The sequence below is a fragment of the Carlito syrichta genome, unplaced genomic scaffold (genome assembly GCF_000164805.1).
Source record: "Carlito syrichta isolate Samal-C Ts95f unplaced genomic scaffold, Tarsius_syrichta-2.0.1 Scaffold312581, whole genome shotgun sequence".
Classification (NCBI taxonomy): Eukaryota; Metazoa; Chordata; class Mammalia; order Primates; family Tarsiidae; genus Carlito; species Carlito syrichta.
This window is the reverse complement of record NW_007256677.1, coordinates 137,358-158,709: the sequence shown is the minus strand read 5'-3', so window position 1 is coordinate 158,709 and position 21,352 is coordinate 137,358. Positions and strand designations below refer to the sequence as shown.

The window sequence follows — 21,352 nt, the reverse complement described above, 5'->3', positions numbered from 1 at the left end:
GAACGGAAGATGTTTAGAAAAGAGATGTTGGGGGACCAGATGATGGCTGTCTTCAGGCTGTCTAGCACAAGAGGAATAAGACCCCGAGGGCAAGATTGAGCTCAGTGGGAAGAGACTCAAGGGCGGCACATGCCAGTCCCATTCAGGCAAAACCTTCCAACAGTGGAGGCCAGTCAAGGGGAGATGGGATGGGAGGGGGCGCCGGAGGAGGTGGGGGGAGGGGTGGTGGGACTCGCGCGCAGCCGCAATGGCGGAGCCAATCATCGTGCGCAGCCCGTCCTCGCGCGACTGTACAGTCGTACGGTCGGTCGTGACGTCGCGGTTGCCATGGCAAGGCCCGCTCCGTAGGCGCCGCGAGCTGGCGCCAGGAGCCGCGGCGTCGCAGCGTGGCTTTGAAGCCTCCTCCGCTGCCACCATGAGCGGCCGAAGCAGGGGTCGGAAGTCCTCCCGTGCCAAAGGCCGGGGCAAAGGCCGCGTCAAAGCCCGAGTGCGCGCTGCTCCTGACGACGCCCCGCGCGACCCGGACCCTTCGCGGTGCCTGAGGCTCGGGGAGGACGCCATCGCGGCACAGGTGCAGGCTAGCGCTGGGTGGGGTAGCCTGGAAACCGCTGCGCCCGCGCAGCTGTTCCAGCCCGGTGAGGAGGTCGCCTGCGGGCTCCCTCTGGACTGCGGCCTCGCGCTCCGGGCCCGAGCCGCGGGGGATCGAAGGCAGGCCACCGCCAGGCCCGGTCCGGGGAAGGCCGCCACCTCTCTCTCGGAGCGCCTGGTCGCAGACACTGTCTTCGTGGGAACGGTGGGAACCGTGGGAAGGCCGAAAAACGCCCCGCGCGGGGGAATTCGGCGTGGCCCCGCGGGGAAGAAGGCCCCAGAAACGTGTAGTGCCGTGGGGAGGGGCCCTCAGGCCGTAGCCGGTGGGAAACCCAAGAAAGGGCCGGCGGGAGAGTGTGCCCCGGTGCCAGGCGAGGAGGACAAGGAGGAGAAGGATGCGGGGTCGGAGCCCCCGGCGACCGAAGGCAGCATGGATACGCTGGAGACCGTGCAGCTGAAGCTGGAGACCATGAACGCCCAGGCGGACAGGGCCTACCTTCGGCTGTCGAGAAAGTTTGGGCAGTTGCGACTGCACCACCTAGAGCGCAGGAACCTGCTCATCCAGAACATCCCGGGCTTCTGGGGGCAGGCGTTTCAAAACCATCCCCAGCTATCGTCCTTTCTCAACAACCAAGATAAAGAGGTCCTCAGCTACCTGAACAGCTTGGAGGTGGAAGAACTTGGCCTCGCCAGATTGGGCTACAAAATCAAGTTCTACTTCGGCCGCAATCCCTATTTCCAAAATAAGGTGCTCATCAAGGAATACGGGTGTGGTCCTTCAGGTCAAGTGGTGTCTCGGTCTACTCCAATCCATTGGCTTCCTGGCCACGACCTCCAGTCCCTAAGCCAGGGAAACCCAGAAAACAACCGTAGCTTCTTTGGGTGGTTTTCAAACCACAGCTCCATTGAGTCTGACAAGATTGTGGAGATAATCAATGAGGAACTGTGGCCCAATCCCCTGCAGTACTATCTTTTGAGTGAAGGGGCTCGTGCGGAGAAAGGAAAGGAAAAGGAGAGCAGACAAGTTCCAGCAAAGCAGCCAGTGGAGACCCCTGAGCCTGGGGTAAACCAGTCCAACTGATACTGCACAAGTCTCCCTACTACCTCCTGCCAGCCGTCCCAGCTGACTACATGTGTTTGGCTGTCTGCCTTCTCTTCATGTTGGCCTCTGTGCACTGTACTTCTTTAGGACTTTAGTTACAAGAATATGGCCTTTTTGATCATGGTCTTTTGCCGCTCCATGGCCTTCTTGCTTTTTTACATTAGTGTTACATGTTATGTGATCTCACCCCTGCTGTTTATAATCACACTTCAGATGTGTGCTGCCTTTCTCTGCAATCGCTTGGACCCTGTTTTTGGCTTTGGCCTTCCCACTTTCTTAAACATGGACACTCATGAGTCATTCTCCAGGGGGACCAGTACATCCTCAAGCTCTGCTCTTTGAAGGCCAGTGACTTTCTAGGCTTCGTGTGCATGCCAGCCATGTATGTCATCTGTGGCAAGCGTTTCTGTTGCCACTGCAAAATGAAGCCAGTGCACATGGTATTGGCTGTCAGCCAGAACATATTGTTCCATGTGTCTGGGCTCACCAGCTAAGGTGTTGCCTACTTTATCTCTGGCTTTCACGTGGGGTCCACACTACCCACCCTGCTCAGCATTCAGTAGAATGGCACTTGACTGCTGGGCATGGATGAAGTTAAGGGCAAGGAGCAGTAAGCCATGTGTCTTTACCATCATGAGTCTTGTTTCTGGGCCCTTCTACTGGTGAACCTTCATCGAGGTCTATGCCATGCCCTGTCGCTTTTAGGCTGTTGAGTTTTGTCTAGGTTGCTCTCGGCCCCAGTTGACTGCCTGGTCAACAAGGACCTCAAGAACTGCTTGTGGATCCGGGCCCCGTGCCAGTGCATGAGACACACACCTGCTCTCCCCAGCTTTCCAGGAACCCTACTGACTGCAAGACTGATGGGCGGGCTGGTATGTATGGGCATTTGTTCATTGTTGTTTTGGTGTGACTTCAGGTGAGGGTGGGGACTGGGCCCACAGAGAATCTGGGCACCTTTGTCAGTTTCTCTTATCCCTTCTAAGACATGATCAGAGTGCCATAGTGGCAGTGCTGTGGAAGAGAGATTTCTGCTCTGTGGGCCTCTGTCTACTAGACTTTATTTCTTACCTCTTCTTACTTGGCCTCCATTTCTCCCTTCTTTCCTCCCTTTCCTGCCACCCTGCGTTCCTCCCCAACCCCTTCTTTCTTTTGCTCTTTTTTAATTTAAATATTATCACAGCTCAGACAGAAAACAGAACAACTAAAAGAAACCATGGTTTTCTACACACAGCTAGGAATACTCACATTCTAGGCTGGAAGAGAGTAGAGGACACCAGAAAGCCAAGTGGATTAGTGGGCAGACCCTCGTCCTGTGTCCAGGGCTCACTCTACAATTGTGAAGTTGAAAATCCTTTGCATGCCTATGCGTCTGCTCTGATCTTAAACCCCAAGGCAGCAGTGCTGTGATTAGTGTTTACTTTCGTTTTGACATTTTTTTCATGCCCCTTAAAACCCATGTGCTTCCTGCTGTTTCCTCTGTGGTAGCCTCTGATCATCTGGCCCTCAGCTCTCAGCTTTCTTACTCTCAGCAGTCCATTGCTCTTTTCTTCTACTTTCAAATACCCATAGGAGTAGACTTTAGTCTCCGGTATGAGGGACTTCAAGGTTCTCCTGGGCATGGCGGTGGGGATGGGCAGCATCTGCTCTGGATCTCTAGGTTATTTCCAGTAGATGTAAAAGCGGAGCTGGGCCCTCTTTCCCCCTTTTGTCCCTGAGGTGAGGAAGAATGACTGTGTTTATACCTGTCCTCCCCTACCATCCCTTTCCTTATGGAAGACCTCATTCTAAGTCCTGCAAAGGAATCCTTGACTCACATTTATAGTGAGGGTTCTAGGCAGGGGAATCGGTGCAAAAACTTAGAGAAAGGCATGTGCCTGGTGAATTGTCTTGGAAAAGCAGAAAAAAATGCCTTGAGAAGCTGCAAGGAGAGCATGCCTATCTCAGTGATGGGAGCAATGGAGGGACCTTCCCTAGGGCTGAGAAGCAAAAATTAAAGGAGTTGTGTACCCAAAGTTTTGTCAAAGTTTTGTCCAATTTATCTCATCATTAGTGGATTTCATAAACTACAGACACAAAACAAAAACAGAATAATGTTACTTTGAATATGCTTTCTCTTTTGTTCTAGGTGTGGCCTTGTTTATGTGGAAGATTAATGCTACTTGCTGCTTATTTTGTCTAAAGAAATCTTACCGCTTTCTCCATTTTTGCCTAATGGGAAAATAGAGCTGTACAAGTCTGCTTTTTTTTTTTTTTTTTAACTTTTTTGCTGTTTATTATGGACTCTTTCAGACATGCGGAGAAGTGGAGAGGATGGTCCCTGGACCCCGTGTGCCCATCGCCTAGCTGCATCAGTTATCAATTATGATCTGCCTGGTTTCGTCCGTATCTCCCTCTTCCCAACTGTTTTGGTTATTACAAGTCCAGGACACTATGCCAATGCAACTGCAACTACTTTGGGAAAGTGGTACTCCCTTTGGTGGTAATAGTGGTGGGGTGCACTATCATTATCACATCAAGTCTGCTTTTTGCTTTTCATGTTAACTAATGAAGTTCCAGAGATGGAACTTAGAAACTAAAGTCTTCAGAATTAACAAGGAATATCAAAAAGACATGAGGGAGATGTCCCTTTCCCCTGCATCTGCAAGAGAGACTGTTCTGTTGTAAAACTCTTTCAAACGCTCTGATATGATAAGGTATTTAATTGAGACCCTTCACCAGAATATCAGTCTTTTCTGTGTAACATGAAGACTTTTGTGACCGTTAGGATTATTATCACGTTGTCCTGGTCTCATAACTCTGGGAAGTATAATTTGGAAATTGTTGCTGTGTTCTGTGAAAATAACCTCCCAAAAGTAATCAGTAACTGGTTTTCATACTCAATAATTTGACATCCTGGTAATAATGTAATTATTTCTGTGTTCCTAAACCGTATAAATAGTTGTAAGCTTGCATGCATTATGGAAAAATAAAAACCTGTATCTCTGTTATATTTCTGATTTTCAAAAAAGAATTGGAAGGTTGTTAGCAAAGGCTGGGCAGATGTGATACATACATTGGCCTAGATAAGTGAATTTCTAAGCCCCAGATCCTTGGGTGACTAGCTACACAAAAATACATAAAATTTTGCTTCCCTGGCCTTTCCAGAGATGGAGACTCAGTGGTTTTGAGAGGAAGCCTAGGGTGTTTGTTTTTAATAAGCTTTCCAGATGATTCTAGTGGGAATTCGGTGCTTCTCAAATTTTAGAGTGCATCTAAATTGTGTGAGGAATCCTGTGCAAGTATAGATTCTGATTTAGTATCTGGGGTGAACCTGAGATTCTGCATTTCTAACAAGCTTCCAGGTGATGACAATGCTGGTTTGTAAACTGCACTTTGAGTTTCAAAGGAGATGACCTTGAAGGCCCTTTCAAACTAGAGTAACGTTCAACATTGGTTGTATACTAGAGTTATCTGGGAAGCTTAAAAAAGTATACTGCTAGGGGGCTGCACAAAGACCAACTAAGTCAGAATGGGGCAAGGGGTTGATACAGGCAAAGATGTTTTCAAAGCTTCTCTGTTGATTCTGATGTCTAGCCAGAACTGAGAACCAAGTCCTTTGATGCTCTTCATTTCAGATCCATAACAAGGATCATTTCCTGTTAATTGGGAGAGGCAGCGGCAGACAATCAAATGCCACATAAAGCTGCCCAGCAGAAAATGACTGGACAAAATTAGATGTGGGTTGTTAACTGACAAAATAAAATTGCCTTATATGATGACGGGCTTGAATAAATAAATGTGCAATGTTCAGGGCATAGTGGGTAGTCTTCCTGTGTTGTCCAGGCTGGTCTTGAACTCCTGGCCTTAAGTGATCCTCCCACCTCTGCCTCCCAAAGTGCTGGCGTTACAGGTGTGAACCACCACGCTTGGCTCTGAATGAAAGAATTTGAATCATGGTTTATTTTCAGATTCCTCAGGGCTAGGTTGATAATTTGTAAAGTGATCCAAATTATTTTCTTAAGGACATCTGTATGAGTTTTCTGGGACTGCCATAACAAAGTACCACAGACTGAGTGACCTAAACAACAGAAATTTATTTTCTCAGTTCTGAAGGCTAAAAATTCAAGATCAAGGTGTCAGCGGGGTTGGTTTCTTCTGAGGGCCTCTTTCCTTGGGTTGTAGGTGGGTTTATTATCTGTTTTCATAGGATCTTTCATCTGTATGTATCCTAACTTCTTATAAGGATACCACTTATATTGAATTAGGGCCCACCCTAGTTATCTCATTTAACTATGATTACCTTTTAAAGACCCTGTCTCCAGTTCCAATTTCAGTCATATTGGGAGGCACCCGACTGGAGGGTGCTGACCTGGGGTAGAGATGGAGAACTAACACGTGACCCAAGTCTCAGGTGAAAGTGAATCAGCAGAAGTGAGTTGTGAGCCTAAACAGTGAATTATGATTGGAGAAGATTCCAAAAGCAGAAGTGAAGTTGCTAAGGGCACACAGAGATAGAATAACCAAGGACCAGACAGCCTGGGCTCAACTGCTGCTGCTGCTCCAGCACCTGAGGGATATGAGCCCACCTGTGGGCTACACTGGTTTCCCCTGGCGAAGGACTTTTCTAAACCTTCAGAAGGGCATTTCTTTAAGCTTCCAATTTCAGTCACATTGGGCATTAGGACTTCGTATGAATTTAGTGGTAGTGGGAGGAGGGGGGCTACAAATCATCCCTTAACAAAACATCTTAAGTTGTGTTTTTGTGACACATTTGCTTTGCATGTTGTGGTAGTTAATTTTTATTGAGGCTTATTATGTGCCAGGCACTGTTGTAGGTGCTTTACAAAGATTAATTTATTGAATCCTTATGGCAATCCTATGAGGTAGGTGGCATTATCCCCAAGCGGGGATAGAATGAGGAAATGGAGGTAAAAAGAGATTGATAAATTGTTCAGATTCATGTTGGTGATGAATGAACCAGGCTTTGAACTCAGGCAATCTGGTTCAAGAATGCACACAAGTATAGCTCTCGACCAAAAGCAGGAATAGCCTTCAGTTATCCGTAGTACCTTTATGTAGAATCTCCACATTTTGAATGTTATCAACCAAAACAAGATTTGAAACACCCAGAGTTTTCCTGTGAACCGATATACAGAGTGCAGAAGGGATGGAGAGCAGCCTCTTCAGGCCTGAACTTCCTCCAGATTCTCATGTAGTCCACCTGGGCAATGAACTGGGGAGGCTCTCTTCAGGTGCAGGGCCTCCATTTCTCAGTTCCCCCCTTGAGATACCTTTGCTCAGCTTCTTGGAGAACCTATTTGATCTGGGTTTCACCACCTCGCCATGGGCTCTCTGCCCCCCTGTGTGTACCAGTCTTTAGACACTGGCAGTAGAGCTATGAACAGATACAACTTAGAATTATTCTGCCTCCTAGGTTTCAGCCTGTTCTCAGCCTGTGCTTGGGGTTGTCTGTCAGTCCTTTTTCCCTTTGCCTGCTGGTGAGTGCTTCAGATCCATGTGGGTTGAAGAGGGAGCTAAAGGAAGCCTCCCTCACCTTTGGACTTCAGGTCACACTTCACAAGTTGCTCAGACTTCGTAACCTGGAGGGTGAGGCTCTTGTGGGGTCATTCTAGTTGTACTTAGAGTCCCTGGCCCTTTTCTCAGCTTTTAGTTTTATTACAAAAGACCTCCTTCCGATTTCTTCTTACCTCCTGGGCTTTTTTGGAATCGTGGGTTTGTGCGATGCCATAGGTGAGGGAGGAGAGAAACAGACAGTCTTGCCACCCTTAGCTTACCAAAGATCTCTGTCAGCTTCTGTCTATTAGATTTGGGGCTCCTTTCCTCTAGTCTACTCTAGTGATTTCCAACAGAGGAAAGAGACACTGCTCTAGGGGCCATGTTAGAATCACCTAGGTAGGAAACTTTGTCAAATTCATTTGCCCTTCTGAAGGTTCAGAAAAGTCCTTTGCTGGGGGAAGCCAGTGTAGCCCATGGGTGGGCTCATATCCCGCAGGTGCTGGGGCAGCAGCAGAAGAGCCCAGGCTATCTGGTCCTTGGCTTCTATCTCTATGTGCCCTTAACATCGTCACCTCTGCTTTTGGAATCTTCTCTAACCATAATTGTTTAGGCTCACAACTCACTTCTGCTGATTCACTTTCACCTGAGACTTGGGCCGCGTGTTAGTTCTCCATCTCTACCCCAGGTCAGCACCCTCCTGTTGGATATGCAGTTACTGGCCATCCAGGGCTTGAGCCTTGAATTCTTTCTTTTCCACCTCCAATAACCTGGTTCTCCGCTAAGGTATGACAAATGTAAGACAGAATAGCTACCATCTGTGTGACACTTCATGGTTTACAAAACACATGCACTTACATTTTCTTGATTATAACAGCTATCCCCTAAGAAGACTCAAAGAGGTTAATTGACTTGACCAAAGTCATAAAACCAGTAAGTAGCAGAGCCAGGACTCAAGCTTGGGGCTTCAGATTTCACACATTCGTCCATGGTGTGGTAAACATGCAGCTCAGGCCGATGTCTGGCACTGTGAATCTAGACACTCCTTTCCACAGAACCTGTATTTAACCCTCTGCACAGCACATTAGCCTGTTACTGCCAATCACTCAGTCAGCCTATGAATGTGAACCTTCTTTACCATCCAAACCGTAGTATGCAGGCCATCAGAGCTCAACTAGGAGTGAGACTGACTTGACTCGGAGTGGTGGGCGAGGCTTCCTTCAGTTGCATGGTTGAGAGGTTAGGATTGACTCGACACAGCTTGTCTGCAGATGGAAGCTGAGTGGGGTTTTTGGCCATAAATTTCAGTGATTTGGAAAGAGGAGGAAACTTTGCTTTCCTAACAAGAAGCCTGGCAATGGGAAGCTGCAGGCTTGCGTCAGTGGCTCAGTGACGTGAGGGCTCTGAGACTGCACCTCTGCTTCCTTTCTCTTGGCTTTTCTCTCACGATTTCCCAGCTTCTAATATCACATCCTCAACCAACTGCACTCAGAGGCAGGAAGGAAGGAGGGAAAGGGAGCCTTCTCGCCTATCTGGTTTTTTTGTTTATTAGGAAAGAAAATCTCTGCCAGTAGTTCCCAGTGGATTTTAGGAACCCTAAGTCAGGTCCCTTGGGCCAGAAATTGGTCACACTCCTGCACCCTCTTTCAATGAAATCTGGCATTTTCCAGTATCGTTTATGGGAGTGGGGTCCTGCCATCAAGAATTAAGGAGAATTCAAGGGGTTAGAGCTGATGGGCAGTTTTCAGTCACCTATAGTTTATCCTTTCCAAGAAAATTTGGCAGACATAGAACACCAGATAATACCTGTGCATCTCCCTTCCTCCCCCGTCTCCTAGTTACCTCTTCTGACAAAAGCCTTCTGTTTTGTGTTGTCTCCTCTATTACATAGTCAGTGCTTTTCCAGCCAGGCAGTACCTTTTTGATTTTCATGTTTCCCACAGCATTAGCTCAGGGTTCACGCCACATTTGATGGAGATGATCACTAAATGCTAGCTGAGTGAATGCAGTACATCAGTGAGCTTTCTAAAATGTAAATATGGCCATGTGACTCACCTGTTCACAACCTTCAGCAGTAAAATCCCAAATCCTAAGATGCTCATAACAGTCCCTCCATTATTTGACCTTACCTTTCTTTTTTCTTTCAAACTTTATCTTATTATGAAAAATTTCAAATATTAAGAAAAGTACAAAGATCACTTGTATACATACAACTTCAGTGATCATGAACTTTTTGCCATATTTATTTTGTGTATGTAGTATGTGTGATTTGTATATTTTGCTGAACCATTTGTACTGGTTGCTTGAGGCTTCACTCCTGAATACTCAGCAATGCATCTCATAACAAATAAGGATACTTTCCTGTACAAGATCATTATCAGAGTGCAGAGGATTGTAGCTCCCAAAGACCATCTAGTATCCAGTCCACATTTAAATTTCTATGTTGTTCCCAAGATTATTTTATAGTATTAGTTTTATTTTATTTAATTATTATTTTTTGCAGTATTAGTTTTAAAATCAGGACTTCATAATGTTTGGGCTTTGCATTTGGTCATTTTATCTCATTAGTCTTTTTAAAATGAATATAATCCCCCTCTGCATTGTAAAATGTTTTCCTTCATGACATTAACTTTCTGAAGAAGTTAGGGCACTTATCTTACAGAATGTTCCACATTCTAGATTTTTCTCATTGCTTCTTGGTGTTAACTTTTTCCTCTCTTTCCTGTACTTTTTTTAAACTGAAGATTTGATTGAAACACTTGTGGTGAGAATACTACTTAGGTCAAGCTGTGTACTTCATAATGCATGTCACCAGAAGGTGCAAAGTGACAGGTTGTTTCATCGTTGTACTGTTAGTTGGATCTCCTGGTTAAGATGGTGATCACCATCTCTCTCCTTTGTAAAGATATATTTTACCTTTCCAATTGGCAGGTAATCTCTGAGATGTACTCTGTTACTCTAAGAATATTCTGTTCCCTAACACTTTTTATCCCAAGGTTTTAGCAGCCATAGAGTGATATTTGCCCAAATCAGTTATTTCACTCTGGGTTGCAAAATGGTGATCTTATAATCCTGTCATTCCTTGTACGTATTTTAGCTGGTATTCTAGTATAAGGAAGACCTTTCCTTCATCATCTGAACTTCCTCCTAAAAAGGCAGTGCAAATGTTTAATTCATTCCCTTTAATTACCAATTTTCAGAATCAGAAGTTGGCGTAATATTTACCTCCAGTGGTCTCAAATAAGGGCATGCTTTTCTTTACAGTCACTATGAGCTCATTTTTGCTTATTAATATCTTACAGTCAGTTACAATTATGTGCTCAATTGACCTCTGTTTTGGCCCTAACCAACCTTCACCAGACTCCTCTCATCTTTGTCCCCGTTTCCCATTGCCATTGTGTGCTGTGCTCCAGCCAGGACGAACCACATCTGGTTCCCGAACACCCACATTTGCATAAGCTGTTCACTCGGCAAGAAAGCCCTGTCACCTATAGTTTGACTGCTTGTTCTGTGCTGTTACTTTTAATCTTTGATGGCTGAGTTAATTCCTCTTTATCTCTTTTTTAAAATTTCCACAATACTTTGTCTACACTTCAATTTACAGTACCTAATGTAGTGACTTGTACTTATCTGTGCACCTGTCTGCTCCCACCAGAGACTATGAGATCCTTAGGCCACAGAAGAACAGTAACAAACAGTATGTCATAACCATTTTTGTATTCCCACAGTACACACAGTAGGTGCTTGTTAAGCACTGAGTGAATGGGCAACTGGACAGTTCCTAGAGATTATAAACGTATCAGTGACAAATGACAGAGGGATTAAGAATTTCAAGAAACAGAGATGGGGAATTATTTCAAGTAAGCATAGAGGTTAGGAATGCCAAGAAACAGAGATTGGGAATTATTTCAAGTAAGCATCAATACAGATGCATTTAAAAGGATGAGGGAGGGGAAATACTACCTGCACAAAGCCCCAGGCCAAAGACAGAGCCACCAAATCACTTTCACAGCACATTGGAAATCAAGTGGGAAGACGTAACTGAGCAGGAAAGCAAATGAAAAATATTTCATATTTCACATTGTGCTTTAATAATGCTCCACAGCACATGAACTCTAGTAAAAAAAAAAAAAAAAAAAAAAAGCAAAACTGATGTGATTCTGGATCGTGATTTTCCCAGGGATCTTTCTCTTTATATGTAGATATATCACCTGAGGTTCCTTGAATTTAAATGACTCCAGAAAATTGGGTTGGAACAAGGACAATTTCTAAAAAAGCAGTATCACTGACTGACAAGCAAGCTAGACAGGAGGCTTATTCTGCAGAGTGGAACAATGTGAGTGGACCTAGGGGAAAACTACCTTGAGCTTTAATACTAAATAGCCTGAATTCCAGGACTATGAGGAAGACATGTCCATCAAAGCCCGTTGCTACTTTGCCTGGTATGGTTTTCATACCTTATGGAAAAATTTGGAGCATTTAGATGGGGAGGGGCCACAAGATTAGGCATTCGAACCCAGGAGCAATCTGGAGAGAGTTCCTCAGGAAGCGAGGTTGTAGGGCCGAGTGTCATCAGGAGAGCTCTTCATCTTCTGCTCTGAGAGCCCATATTGCTCTCAGAGCCACCCCTGGCTTGGAGAGCATTTATTATCCATTTAGCATTTATGTGAGAGACACTGAGCTCCAAGAAGCTTACATGCCATTCTCTCAACAAGAGGTCTTATCTGACTTTCCAGTAAAATGACACTCCCATCCCCACTGCTGACTTTGTACTCCTTTCTTCTCACAGCCCCCTCTTCTTTTCCTTCATAGGATTTGTCAGAAATCATGACTATGATTTTGTCACTGAGTTTGTTTCTTTGCCTGAACTGTAAGCCCAAAGATCTTTGTTCACTGCCATATCCCAAATACCTGTCAAATATTGAGACTAGTGGAAGTGTTCATCTTATGAGCCATGTGGCCCATTATGATGGCAGGTTAGATAGACCTACCTTGGAGTTGTCCTGTGGCAGGATGGCATGTCTCTCCCTTATAAGCAATGGGACTAGGAGAGTTAATTTTATTGAGTAGATGTTATATGCTGAGCACGGTGCTAAGCATGTGATATATATTATCACAATAATTCTATTGTGTTCCTATAATTTTCTTTGTCTCAGAATAAGAATGATGATAAATCATGGTTTCTTGACATGATCATAGGAGAGTACGTCCTTCTTCACAAAAAAATAATTAACCCTTCTACTCCCCATGGAGGTTATGTAGAGGGAAAGGAAATAAGGAGTTAACATTTATGGAGCACCTACTGCATGCCTAAGTGACTTATAGGCGGTCATTATTTTATTTTTCGCAATAGCAAGTTTATGAAGTCTTCATTCTTACCTACATTTTACAGTTAATGATACTGAATCTCTGAAAATTAAGAAACTTGCTGAGCATTATGCAGCCAGGAGTCTGTCTGACTGGAGTCGGCTTGGCTCCAAAACCTCTGTTCTCTCAATTATACCATCCTGCCCTCCCAGAGGAAAACGGGAGACATAATTACTTCTAATTTTAACAAGAGTGATATGAATCAGAATGCTTTCAACTGCAAGTAACAGAAACCCTGACTGATTACGTCCAAGAATAAGGGCAGTTATTGTTTTCATGATAAGAGGTCTGGGGACAAATGATCCCATGGTTAGTTTTAGCTACTCACTTACCAAACTCCCAGATTCTTTCCATCCTTCCAGTCCTCCTCCTCCAGCATCTTTGCAATGGACTTGGCAAGCAATCTTTGTCTTCAAACTTGTCTCATGGTCTCAAGATGGCTGCTTTGATTCCATGCATCCTATCCTCAAAGATAGTTTCCAAAATGGAAAAGTAGGGAAGGGGGCAAATTGGAACTTCTCCTGTGTAACACTTTCTTACAAGAGAAGAAAATATTTCCTGAAGCCTCCCAGTGGACTTTCCTTTATCTCCTTCTGGGCCAGAAAAGAGTCTCCTCCTTAGACAAATTGCTGGTGAAGGAGAATGTTACTGCCGTGACTGGCTTGGGCTGCCAGGACCATTCCCCAGGGACTGCAGGGAAATGGAGCATGGCTGTTGGGAGGCACTTGCCACATAACACTAAAGCCAAGGGCTCTTCAGGCTTTGTGACCACCATTGGGAGAAAGGAATACCTTTGGGGAAGGGAAAGCATTCACTGTTTGTTCATCGATTCAGACAGTTTGCTTGTTAAATACACTCTCTGATCAGGTGTGAGTTATGCACTACGGTGGGTAGGAAGGACTACAGGGTAAGGGCCTGCACTTAGTGTCATTTAAGTGGGTGAGGAGTACATACAAAGGAGGACCCTCCCAAAAAAACCCTGAATTTATTTGTAAAAACAAATTTTTATAAAAATTTATTCTTACATGTTTAAACTCCAGTCACCTTCAAGGTATTCTCCGTTTGATGCAGTATACCCATCAAGATGCTTTTTCCACTGCTCAAAACAGTTTTTGAACTCATCAATTTAATGTCTTTTAGTGCTTCTGCTGTTTTTTGTTTCACCTCTTCCACATTGGTGAAGTGTTTCCCTTTGAGGACTGTTTTCATTGAGGGAAATAAAAAGTCATTTGGGGCCAGATGGGATGAATGTGGAGGGTGGGGCACGGGGGTCATGCTGTTTTTGATCAAAAACTGCTGAATACTCAGTGCAGTTTGGGCAGGTGCTCTCGTAAATCACCCATCGTGAAATAGGCAAATATATATGTTGGAAAAAAATCTCCAAACAAACAAACAAGCAAACAAACAAACAAAAATTCACTGAAGCCAAACACAGCCTCTCACAACAATGCTAGGTGGTACACTGATGCTGATTGGTTCCTAGAACCCTTGGGGGAAGCCTGTACTACAAGGGGCTCACCCTCCAAAAAATAATTCTGGTTTTTTTTTTTGGAGTCCTCTTTGTGGACTTTTGTTGGAGGGTTTTGTGAGTTTCTTTTCCTAGTCACAATTAGATGGAAGTACTTTAAACTTTTTAATCAGCAGAATTTAGTTCATATTTTCTGTTTTTAAAATTTCCTTCCAAATAAAATGCATATATTTCTCAATGATTTGGACCTCTTTTTAGCCAAGGAAATTATTTCTAGGTGTTAAATTAATATTGCTGGCCTCCTAGAAAAAAATATTTGGTGCTTCAGCAAAAGATGTGAAACAGATTTGAGTCTGAATATTGGTCCTGGTAGCTTTAACATGTATGGGTGACTTTTTATGACTTATTTTCTTTTAGTGGATTTTCTATGGCTCTAAGCAGCATTAAAATGAAATAGTGGCACCTTGTATTCAAATTAAGCATAAACATTGATTTGAATAGTTACATTTGAGGCATTTGAATAATGCAAAATGCCATAGCAGCAGCCAAAACTTCAGTTTGGCCTCTGATTAAAGGCAATCTTTTCAATCTGGCCCCAGTTTCTAGAGTAATCCTATGAGCAGATTAAACACAAACACATACTTTGCTGATAATTGTGTGCTGATTCTATAATAAATAGGTTAGGAGTAATTGTTACCATTTGAAACCCCAAACCCCTAAACGGTGATGAGAATATGGGCTTTCGTTTCTCTAGACCTGCAGCTGGAGAACTTTCCCTGCAGCCCAATAATGTGGCTACGATCACTCTTTGGGAGACCCTTCTTTCTGTTGTTGGATTTATGTTATATGATCCTCCCAGAGAAGCTTACCTTATTTATCCCAGCATCCTCTTGATTGGAGGCTGAGGGAGAGTGGGGAGGGTCACTCCCAATAGTATGCCCATGCATTTCTCAGGCTCTCTTTTCAGGGGTTGTTCTAATTAGTGTTGGGTAGAAGTGTTTTGATACCTCACTCCACCTTGTTGGGTATTTTTCATGTTCCCAGAGTCATGGTGATCTAAGCTAGCCCAGAAAGAGACAGTTCTGCCAAACAGTCATCTGTGGGTAGTTCTCCTCCCCTGAGTGCTCCAGAAGCTTCTAGGCCAACAAGCAATGGGGGAAAATGTTGTGAATCTTTTGGCTTAAGTAAAAGGATAAAATGCAGGTTGCAGAACATGCTCACCTTGTAGCCGGCTTGAAGTCTGTATTTGAAAGCTGGCTTGAGGTTTGTATTTCAAGACAAAAACCGAAACTCTAGTTAGAACCAAGAAAGAACAGTAGGTATGGACTAAGGTCCAAGCAGGTTGACTGGTCACTGGCTTTGGGTCTTGGTGGTGACACCACCTGACTACTAAATGTTTACCAAAGTTAGGTCTGGGATCTGGAGAGTGAGGGGAAAGGAATATATTGGAAGGCTGTAGAAAATGACAGCTAAGACTTGGAATCAGGCATATCTGTGTTCATATCCAATCTCTGATAGCTAACTAGCTAGTGTGTGGGACCTCAGTAGGTTATTTAGATTCTCTAAGTTTTCTTATATGTAACAGAGAGACAAAAGTTTGGAGTTAGGTGGAAGTCATAAAAAATATGACTCAAATTAGCAGGAAAAAAGATTTTGTGTGTAGAGCTGAGACCAGGGGTGATTTGGGTTTCAGATAGGGCTTGATTTAGGGGCAGGTACTGCTTTCCTTGTGAAAAGATGGCGTCTTGATGCTCTAGGCCCACAATCTTACCCTTTCAGTAACCCTAATAAAGAAAAAAGTGTTTCTTCTCTGATAGTAAAAAAAAAAAAAAAATGTCCTGAGATTGACTCTTGGTTCTTGGTTCATTTGGTCATTACAGGCACTTGAACCAATTGCTAAGAACTGAGTGACTTCCCAGCCCTGGAGCCAGGAATGGGGTCAGCCCCACCCCAGCTACAAGGACAGACAATAGGAAAAGGATGATTTTTTTTTTTCCCAAATGAAAATAAACCATGGTACTAGTATCAGAAGAAGGGGAGTGGATCTGGGCAGGCCAAAACAATCATGCCCACTGAACAAGCAGTCCATTCTCAGGTCATCCTTGTTAATAAGGAAGTAGGAGGAGTAGGAACAAAAAAACACGTTGTTTATAAGCATCCGGGCCGGGGTCAGGCCATTGAGTATCAACTCCCTAACCTGCCTTTCTACACAGCATAACAGTCTTTATAGGTTAGAAATTGGCTGCAGCTTGAATGTGACAGACACGTTGCTTTAAACTCTCAAGGCATCAAGCCTTGGCTAATGCCTGCTGATCTTCTCTCAAAGCTTTGGTATGGTTTTCCTCTGTCTTTCTGGTGTGCTTCTTGGCTATAGACAATCCAGATAGTGATTACTGTCTGTGGGCGTGTGAGGTAAGGAAGTCCAAAATGGCCACTACAGACTGATTAAAGGAGCTTCCTCAGGGCAGGACCAGGTGATACAGGCTAGTACCTTGGAGAATCATGGATGGGATTCTTCTGGGGGCCACAAGGTCTGTGTACTTCAGAGAAGTTTGGGAGGTTTTCACTCCCCCATCCCAGGCCAGTGTCCTGCCCTTCCTCCTTCCTCATGGCTCCTACTCTGCAGTTTCCCCTTCCACAACACCTCTTCATCTTTTCTGCACAGTAGATCTGTTCCTTTGGGGATAATCCAACACAGGTTATCCATGGTGAATGTGGGTGGCAGAGGGACACACAGGTGGGCATCTTCCAACACCGATCAGTGCCAGTTAAGGGATGAACGTAAGACTGACCATACAGGTGAAGTCCCCGAGGCTCGGAGAGACGGCAGGTTCGCCCCAGACCGAGCTGGACAGAGCAAGCATGAATGTACAACACCGTGAAAAGATTGTTTATGAGAAATGTTCCACACAAACTTATTCCAAGAATACGAGTAAGAGAAAGAGATGAGCTCTACTTGGTGATGGTGGTGGCCTCTGGATGCTTGCTTCCCTTCGGGCCAGGCTGTGGTGAGGAGGGAGGCAGGTGTGAGAGAATTCAGGGGATTTTTAGATGAGTTGCTCAAAATGTAGGGGTTTGGGGAACCAGACTCCAAGTGAGACTAAGAGTAGGGAGCCCCAGCAGCAAGACAAAGGGCATGGGATAGTTAGGCTGGGGGAGGGAGATGTCCAGATAATTCCATCCAAAAGCCCAAGGGGTGGGCCTGGAGTCCAAGCAGAAAAGACATCCAGTGACAAGAGCAACATCCTCTCTCAGTAATCACAAGGAGTCCAGAGGTGGTGCTCAGTCTTGGGCCAGAGTGGGAATGAGGAAGAAGGAAAGCTTTGCTCCGAGGATGAGGTTTAGAGGGGAAGGGAGACAGAGACCACCCAGAAAGGAGAGCCTTTCCTGTCCTAAGGCGAAGACCCAGGAGACTGCGCATGATTATTCTGGACCTTTGAACACCTCTGTTTCCCTCATCTGTGGTCAAGCTTGGTAATATACTTGAACCAGCTGTGGGAGGACAGGGTGATGAAGTGATGCTGAGAGAGAATGTGGGGCCAGCGGGGGAAGCCAAGGCTTTAGGGAAGAGAGGAAAACTCAGGACTGAGGCCTTCCACAGATAAATCTCCTTGTCCTGGGGTGACAGTAGCTGGGAGTTAACCGGAGAACCAACAAGCAGTATCACAGGAAGCTTCTATAGGCCTCTTCATCCACATATTCCCTTTTAAATAATAGAGGAAGCCAGTCCCCAACCCAACCTAGAGGAATGATTTGTTTTCTTAAGCTTTACCCCAATTTCCATAGCACAGACAAAAAAGAAATGAACAAAAAAATCCCAAACAAAAAGTGAAACCATTTTGAACAACTGGGAGTTTTGCTTGGTTATTTGGGGAAGGGTGTGTACTGGGGGAGTGGATAGTCAAGAGAGCTCTTCATCCCTGGAGAATCTAAGTCAATGAAAAGTAAGAGAAAGACAGGCTCCTAACATCTCATGGAAGAGTCTCAATCCAGAATAAACTCTGAAAGCCGCGTTTTCAGTACAAAACACAAGGGCTTCCTAATGGAAGAGTTGGCAGCTCCTCTCCCTGACCCTGGCCCTGGGCAGTGTGCGAGGCTGTTTATTTGAAGATGAGGATGTGGCTGGGAGCAGTTCTGTGAAGTGTGGTCTTGGCAGCACCTGGGCTCTCCCTGTCATCTGTTTGTGAGCCGCTCCCTCCCTAGCCCTTGTTCTTAGTCCCCTTGCTAGAGGGTCCTTGCTGCAGATCAGTCCTGGATCCCTGAGAAAGAAGGTGCCCCTGCCCTCCACCAGCCTCTCAGAGCAGATTTCCTTTCTGCCTGCTTGGGAGGTGTGACTGTGGGTGGCAAAGGCACGGGGATGCCGGGAAACCGAAGGGAAGGGCGGAGCCAGAGGAGATGCCCAGACACTTGACTGCTCTCTCCCTTGCTCCCAGGCCTTCACACCCCAGCCACGGTCTTTTGTGGACTGTGACTCAACCCCTCTACTATGTTTGGACCTGGCGGTAAAGCCTGCTTGGTGGCAGTGTTGGGGAGTGGGGCAGGGTGGTGGCCTGGAGGGAAAAGGGATAGGACTGTGTGGGGGGACTGATGGGAACTCCAGTTTTGCAACAAGACTTGGCTGTTTTTGAAGCCTGAGCCCAGGGCCTGGATTGAAGCCCGGCTCCAGGGCTGACTGGCTGTATGACTTTGGGCAAGTAGCTTGAGCTTTCCGAGGGCCAGTTTCCTGATCTTTAACATAGTGATAATAACACAGACCTCTCACACCTCACGAAACATTGTGTGGTTTTGAAATCAATACCTAGAGGCCAAGGTTTAGGAAAACCCAAATCCTTTAGAAATTGGGCATATGCGCTTGTGGACACCCCTGTCCCCCCTGCAGATTGATGCTGTAGCCTGTTTTGCCTCTCCATCAACCCACACTCAAAACTCAGGTCCTTCCTCGGTTTCCACAGAATGCATTCCCAGCAAGCACTTTGCAAGCCTGCTGTGCCTTTTCTGGCATCCTGGGGGATACTGAATGAGCAGTTTGATGTCTTGATCATGGTCCCTTCTCCTCCTCTCCACCCTTGTTCTCTCAGCTGGCTCGGAGAGCCAGAATTTTCTCCCTCTGTTCATAATGCAGTTCAGCTCTCCCCACATCCTATTCCCAGTATTGCAAACCCAAACTTTTAAAACTGCCTAACAGCTGGGTTTGGTGGCTCAGCCTGTAATCCCGTGCCTTTGGGAGGCTGAGGTGAGTGGATTGCCTGAGCCTGCGAGTTCGTGACCCGCTGGGCAGCGAGACCTCATCTCTACAATAAATAAAAAAATCAGCCGGGCGTGGTAGCGCATGCCTGTAATTCCGGCTCCTCGGAAGGCTGAGGAGGAAGGATCGCCGGAGCCCAGCAGGCAGAGACTGCGGGGGCCGGGAGCCACCACTGCACTCCAGTCTGGGCCACCGAGTGAGACTCCAACTCAAAAACAAACAAACAAAAAAAACCAAAAAAAAACTGCTCAACAGATTTCACCAGATCCAAATGTCTCTGAAAGTAATGGAGGAGCAAATAACAAATCAACTGCAGACAATGCCCCACTTCGTAGCATTTTTAAATAAGATGAAGTAGTACTGTCAACACAGTGACTAGCACCTAGTGATCGATATCTATAACGATTAGAAAAAAAACTGGTGTCAGTGTATCTGAGGATCCAAAAAGGATATTGACATGTTGATGCAACAAAGAGCAGATGTTGGGTCAACACATTCTGTTTTAATCTCACAGACGCTTCTACTTTTCATGGCACTGTGAGGTGAGTAGGGCAGCTTCACCATGCCCTTTATCCAGGGAGAGAAAGTCACTGGTGCAGATTCACTAACTGGGAAGTGGCAAATGTAAAAGCTAACACCAAATGGGTTGGGGCCTGCTGAGTGCTAACCAGTATCTCTTCTTTCATCTTCCATAATTATCTCCTCAATTTTTAGCTAGGGAATGTGGTCAAGCAGAATAAAGACATCATTTTCCAGCCTCCTTTGCAGATAGATGTGACCATGGTGAGGTTTGCCCAAGGGCTGAAAGCAGAGATGTTACTGGCAGCTTCCAGGAACCATCCTTAAAAAACAACAGTGCATACTCTCCACTGCCCTCCTCCTCACCCCTTGCACCGTCCTGCTGTCTGTTATATGGATGCAGCCTGTGCCCTAGCAATGGCAGGGCAGTGAGCTGTGAGGAGTCTGGGCTCCCCAAGACTCCGCGGAGTCACACATCAGTCCTGGACTGGTTTCCACTGGATTTTTATGTGCGAGAGAAATAAGCATTTATGCTGTTTTAAGCTGCTGCTGCTTCTGGTGCCTGTTCCTTGTGGCTGAACCCAAGTGCCGGTGGGTGACAGGGGAATGCCGGAAGTAGGTTCAAGTAAGCTGCCACATCCTGTAGGCAAGGGTTCAGGCAGGGGTGGTGGGCTGCAGGCATACTGCTGGGCACTGGGTAGAGTGTGCTGACTATGGATAGCAAAGCAGGGCGTCAGAGCATTCTGGGTGACATTCAGAACGTGGCCTTCACTCTGTCGTCTGCTTGGCTCCCACAGGCCTGCAAGGAAACAGGTGGCTTGTCGTTTCCAGGAGGTGCTAGCCCAGAGCTTGAGGTTTGTCTTGAGTGCCATCTCCATCCTTTCTGCAATGTCTCCCCCACACGTACCGTAGTGCTGGTCCACACCTCCTTCCCATTAGGTATTACCCCATCTGCAGGCTCACTTTCTCCTTACTCCTATCAAAACATACTTGCAGGAAGACATGTTCATCATTCTCATGGTGGTCAGGATCACAGCCTACATCTCTGTTAACAAAACATTATGCTTCTGTATGGGTATAGAGGTATTCTTGGGCCAGGCGTGGTGGCTCATCCCTGTAATCTGAGCACTATGGGAGACCAAGGTGGGAGGATTGCTTGAGCCTAGGAGTTTGAGACAAGTCTGGGGGTGACATAGTGAGATCTCTTCTCTACAAAAAATCAAATTTTAGCCAGGTGTGGTGGTATGCACCTTTAGTTCCAGCTATTTGGGAGACTGAGGTGGGAGGATAGACTGAGCCCAGAAAATCGAGGCTGCAGTGAGCCATGATCATCATGCCACTGCACCCCAGGTGACAGAGTGAGACTCTGACTCAAAAAAAAAAAAGAAGTATTCTGGGGAGACTTTGCTGCCATGTCTAAAGCCATTCACTGTGCCAACCAGTCACCCACACTCTCTGCAGTGAAAGGGACCTGCCTCCTTCCCAGAGGGATAGAGATTACAAGGCTGTATGATATGGTGAAAGGAGCCCAAACTTTATGAGCGAGAGAAATGCAAGCTGGTGCAAGCTT

At 45.7% G+C, this 21,352-nt stretch overlaps 1 protein-coding gene across 2 annotated transcripts; it reads left to right on the top strand.

The window, feature by feature from the left end:
• The first annotated feature begins 316 nt into the window (after positions 1–316).
• Positions 317–4,677, top strand: TSPYL5 (TSPY like 5). Of its 2 annotated transcripts, none has more exons than XM_008069954.2 (2): positions 317–2,562; positions 3,980–4,677. In XM_008069954.2, exon 1 carries the CDS (start codon positions 416–418, stop codon positions 1,667–1,669), a length of 1,254 nt encoding a protein of 417 aa, XP_008068145.1. In that variant the 5' UTR covers positions 317–415; the 3' UTR covers positions 1,670–2,562; positions 3,980–4,677. The 2 variants fall into 2 exon arrangements, with proteins under 2 accessions (XP_008068145.1, XP_008068143.1); XM_008069952.2 differs by having other exon boundaries at positions 3,816–4,677.
• The last annotated feature ends 16,675 nt before the right edge of the window (positions 4,678–21,352 follow it).

Excerpts from the sequence above, each read along its gene's own strand:
- TSPYL5 (XM_008069954.2), top strand. The coding sequence starts at position 416 with ATGAGCGGCCGAAGCAGGGGTCGGAAGTCCTCCCGTGCCAAAGGCCGG.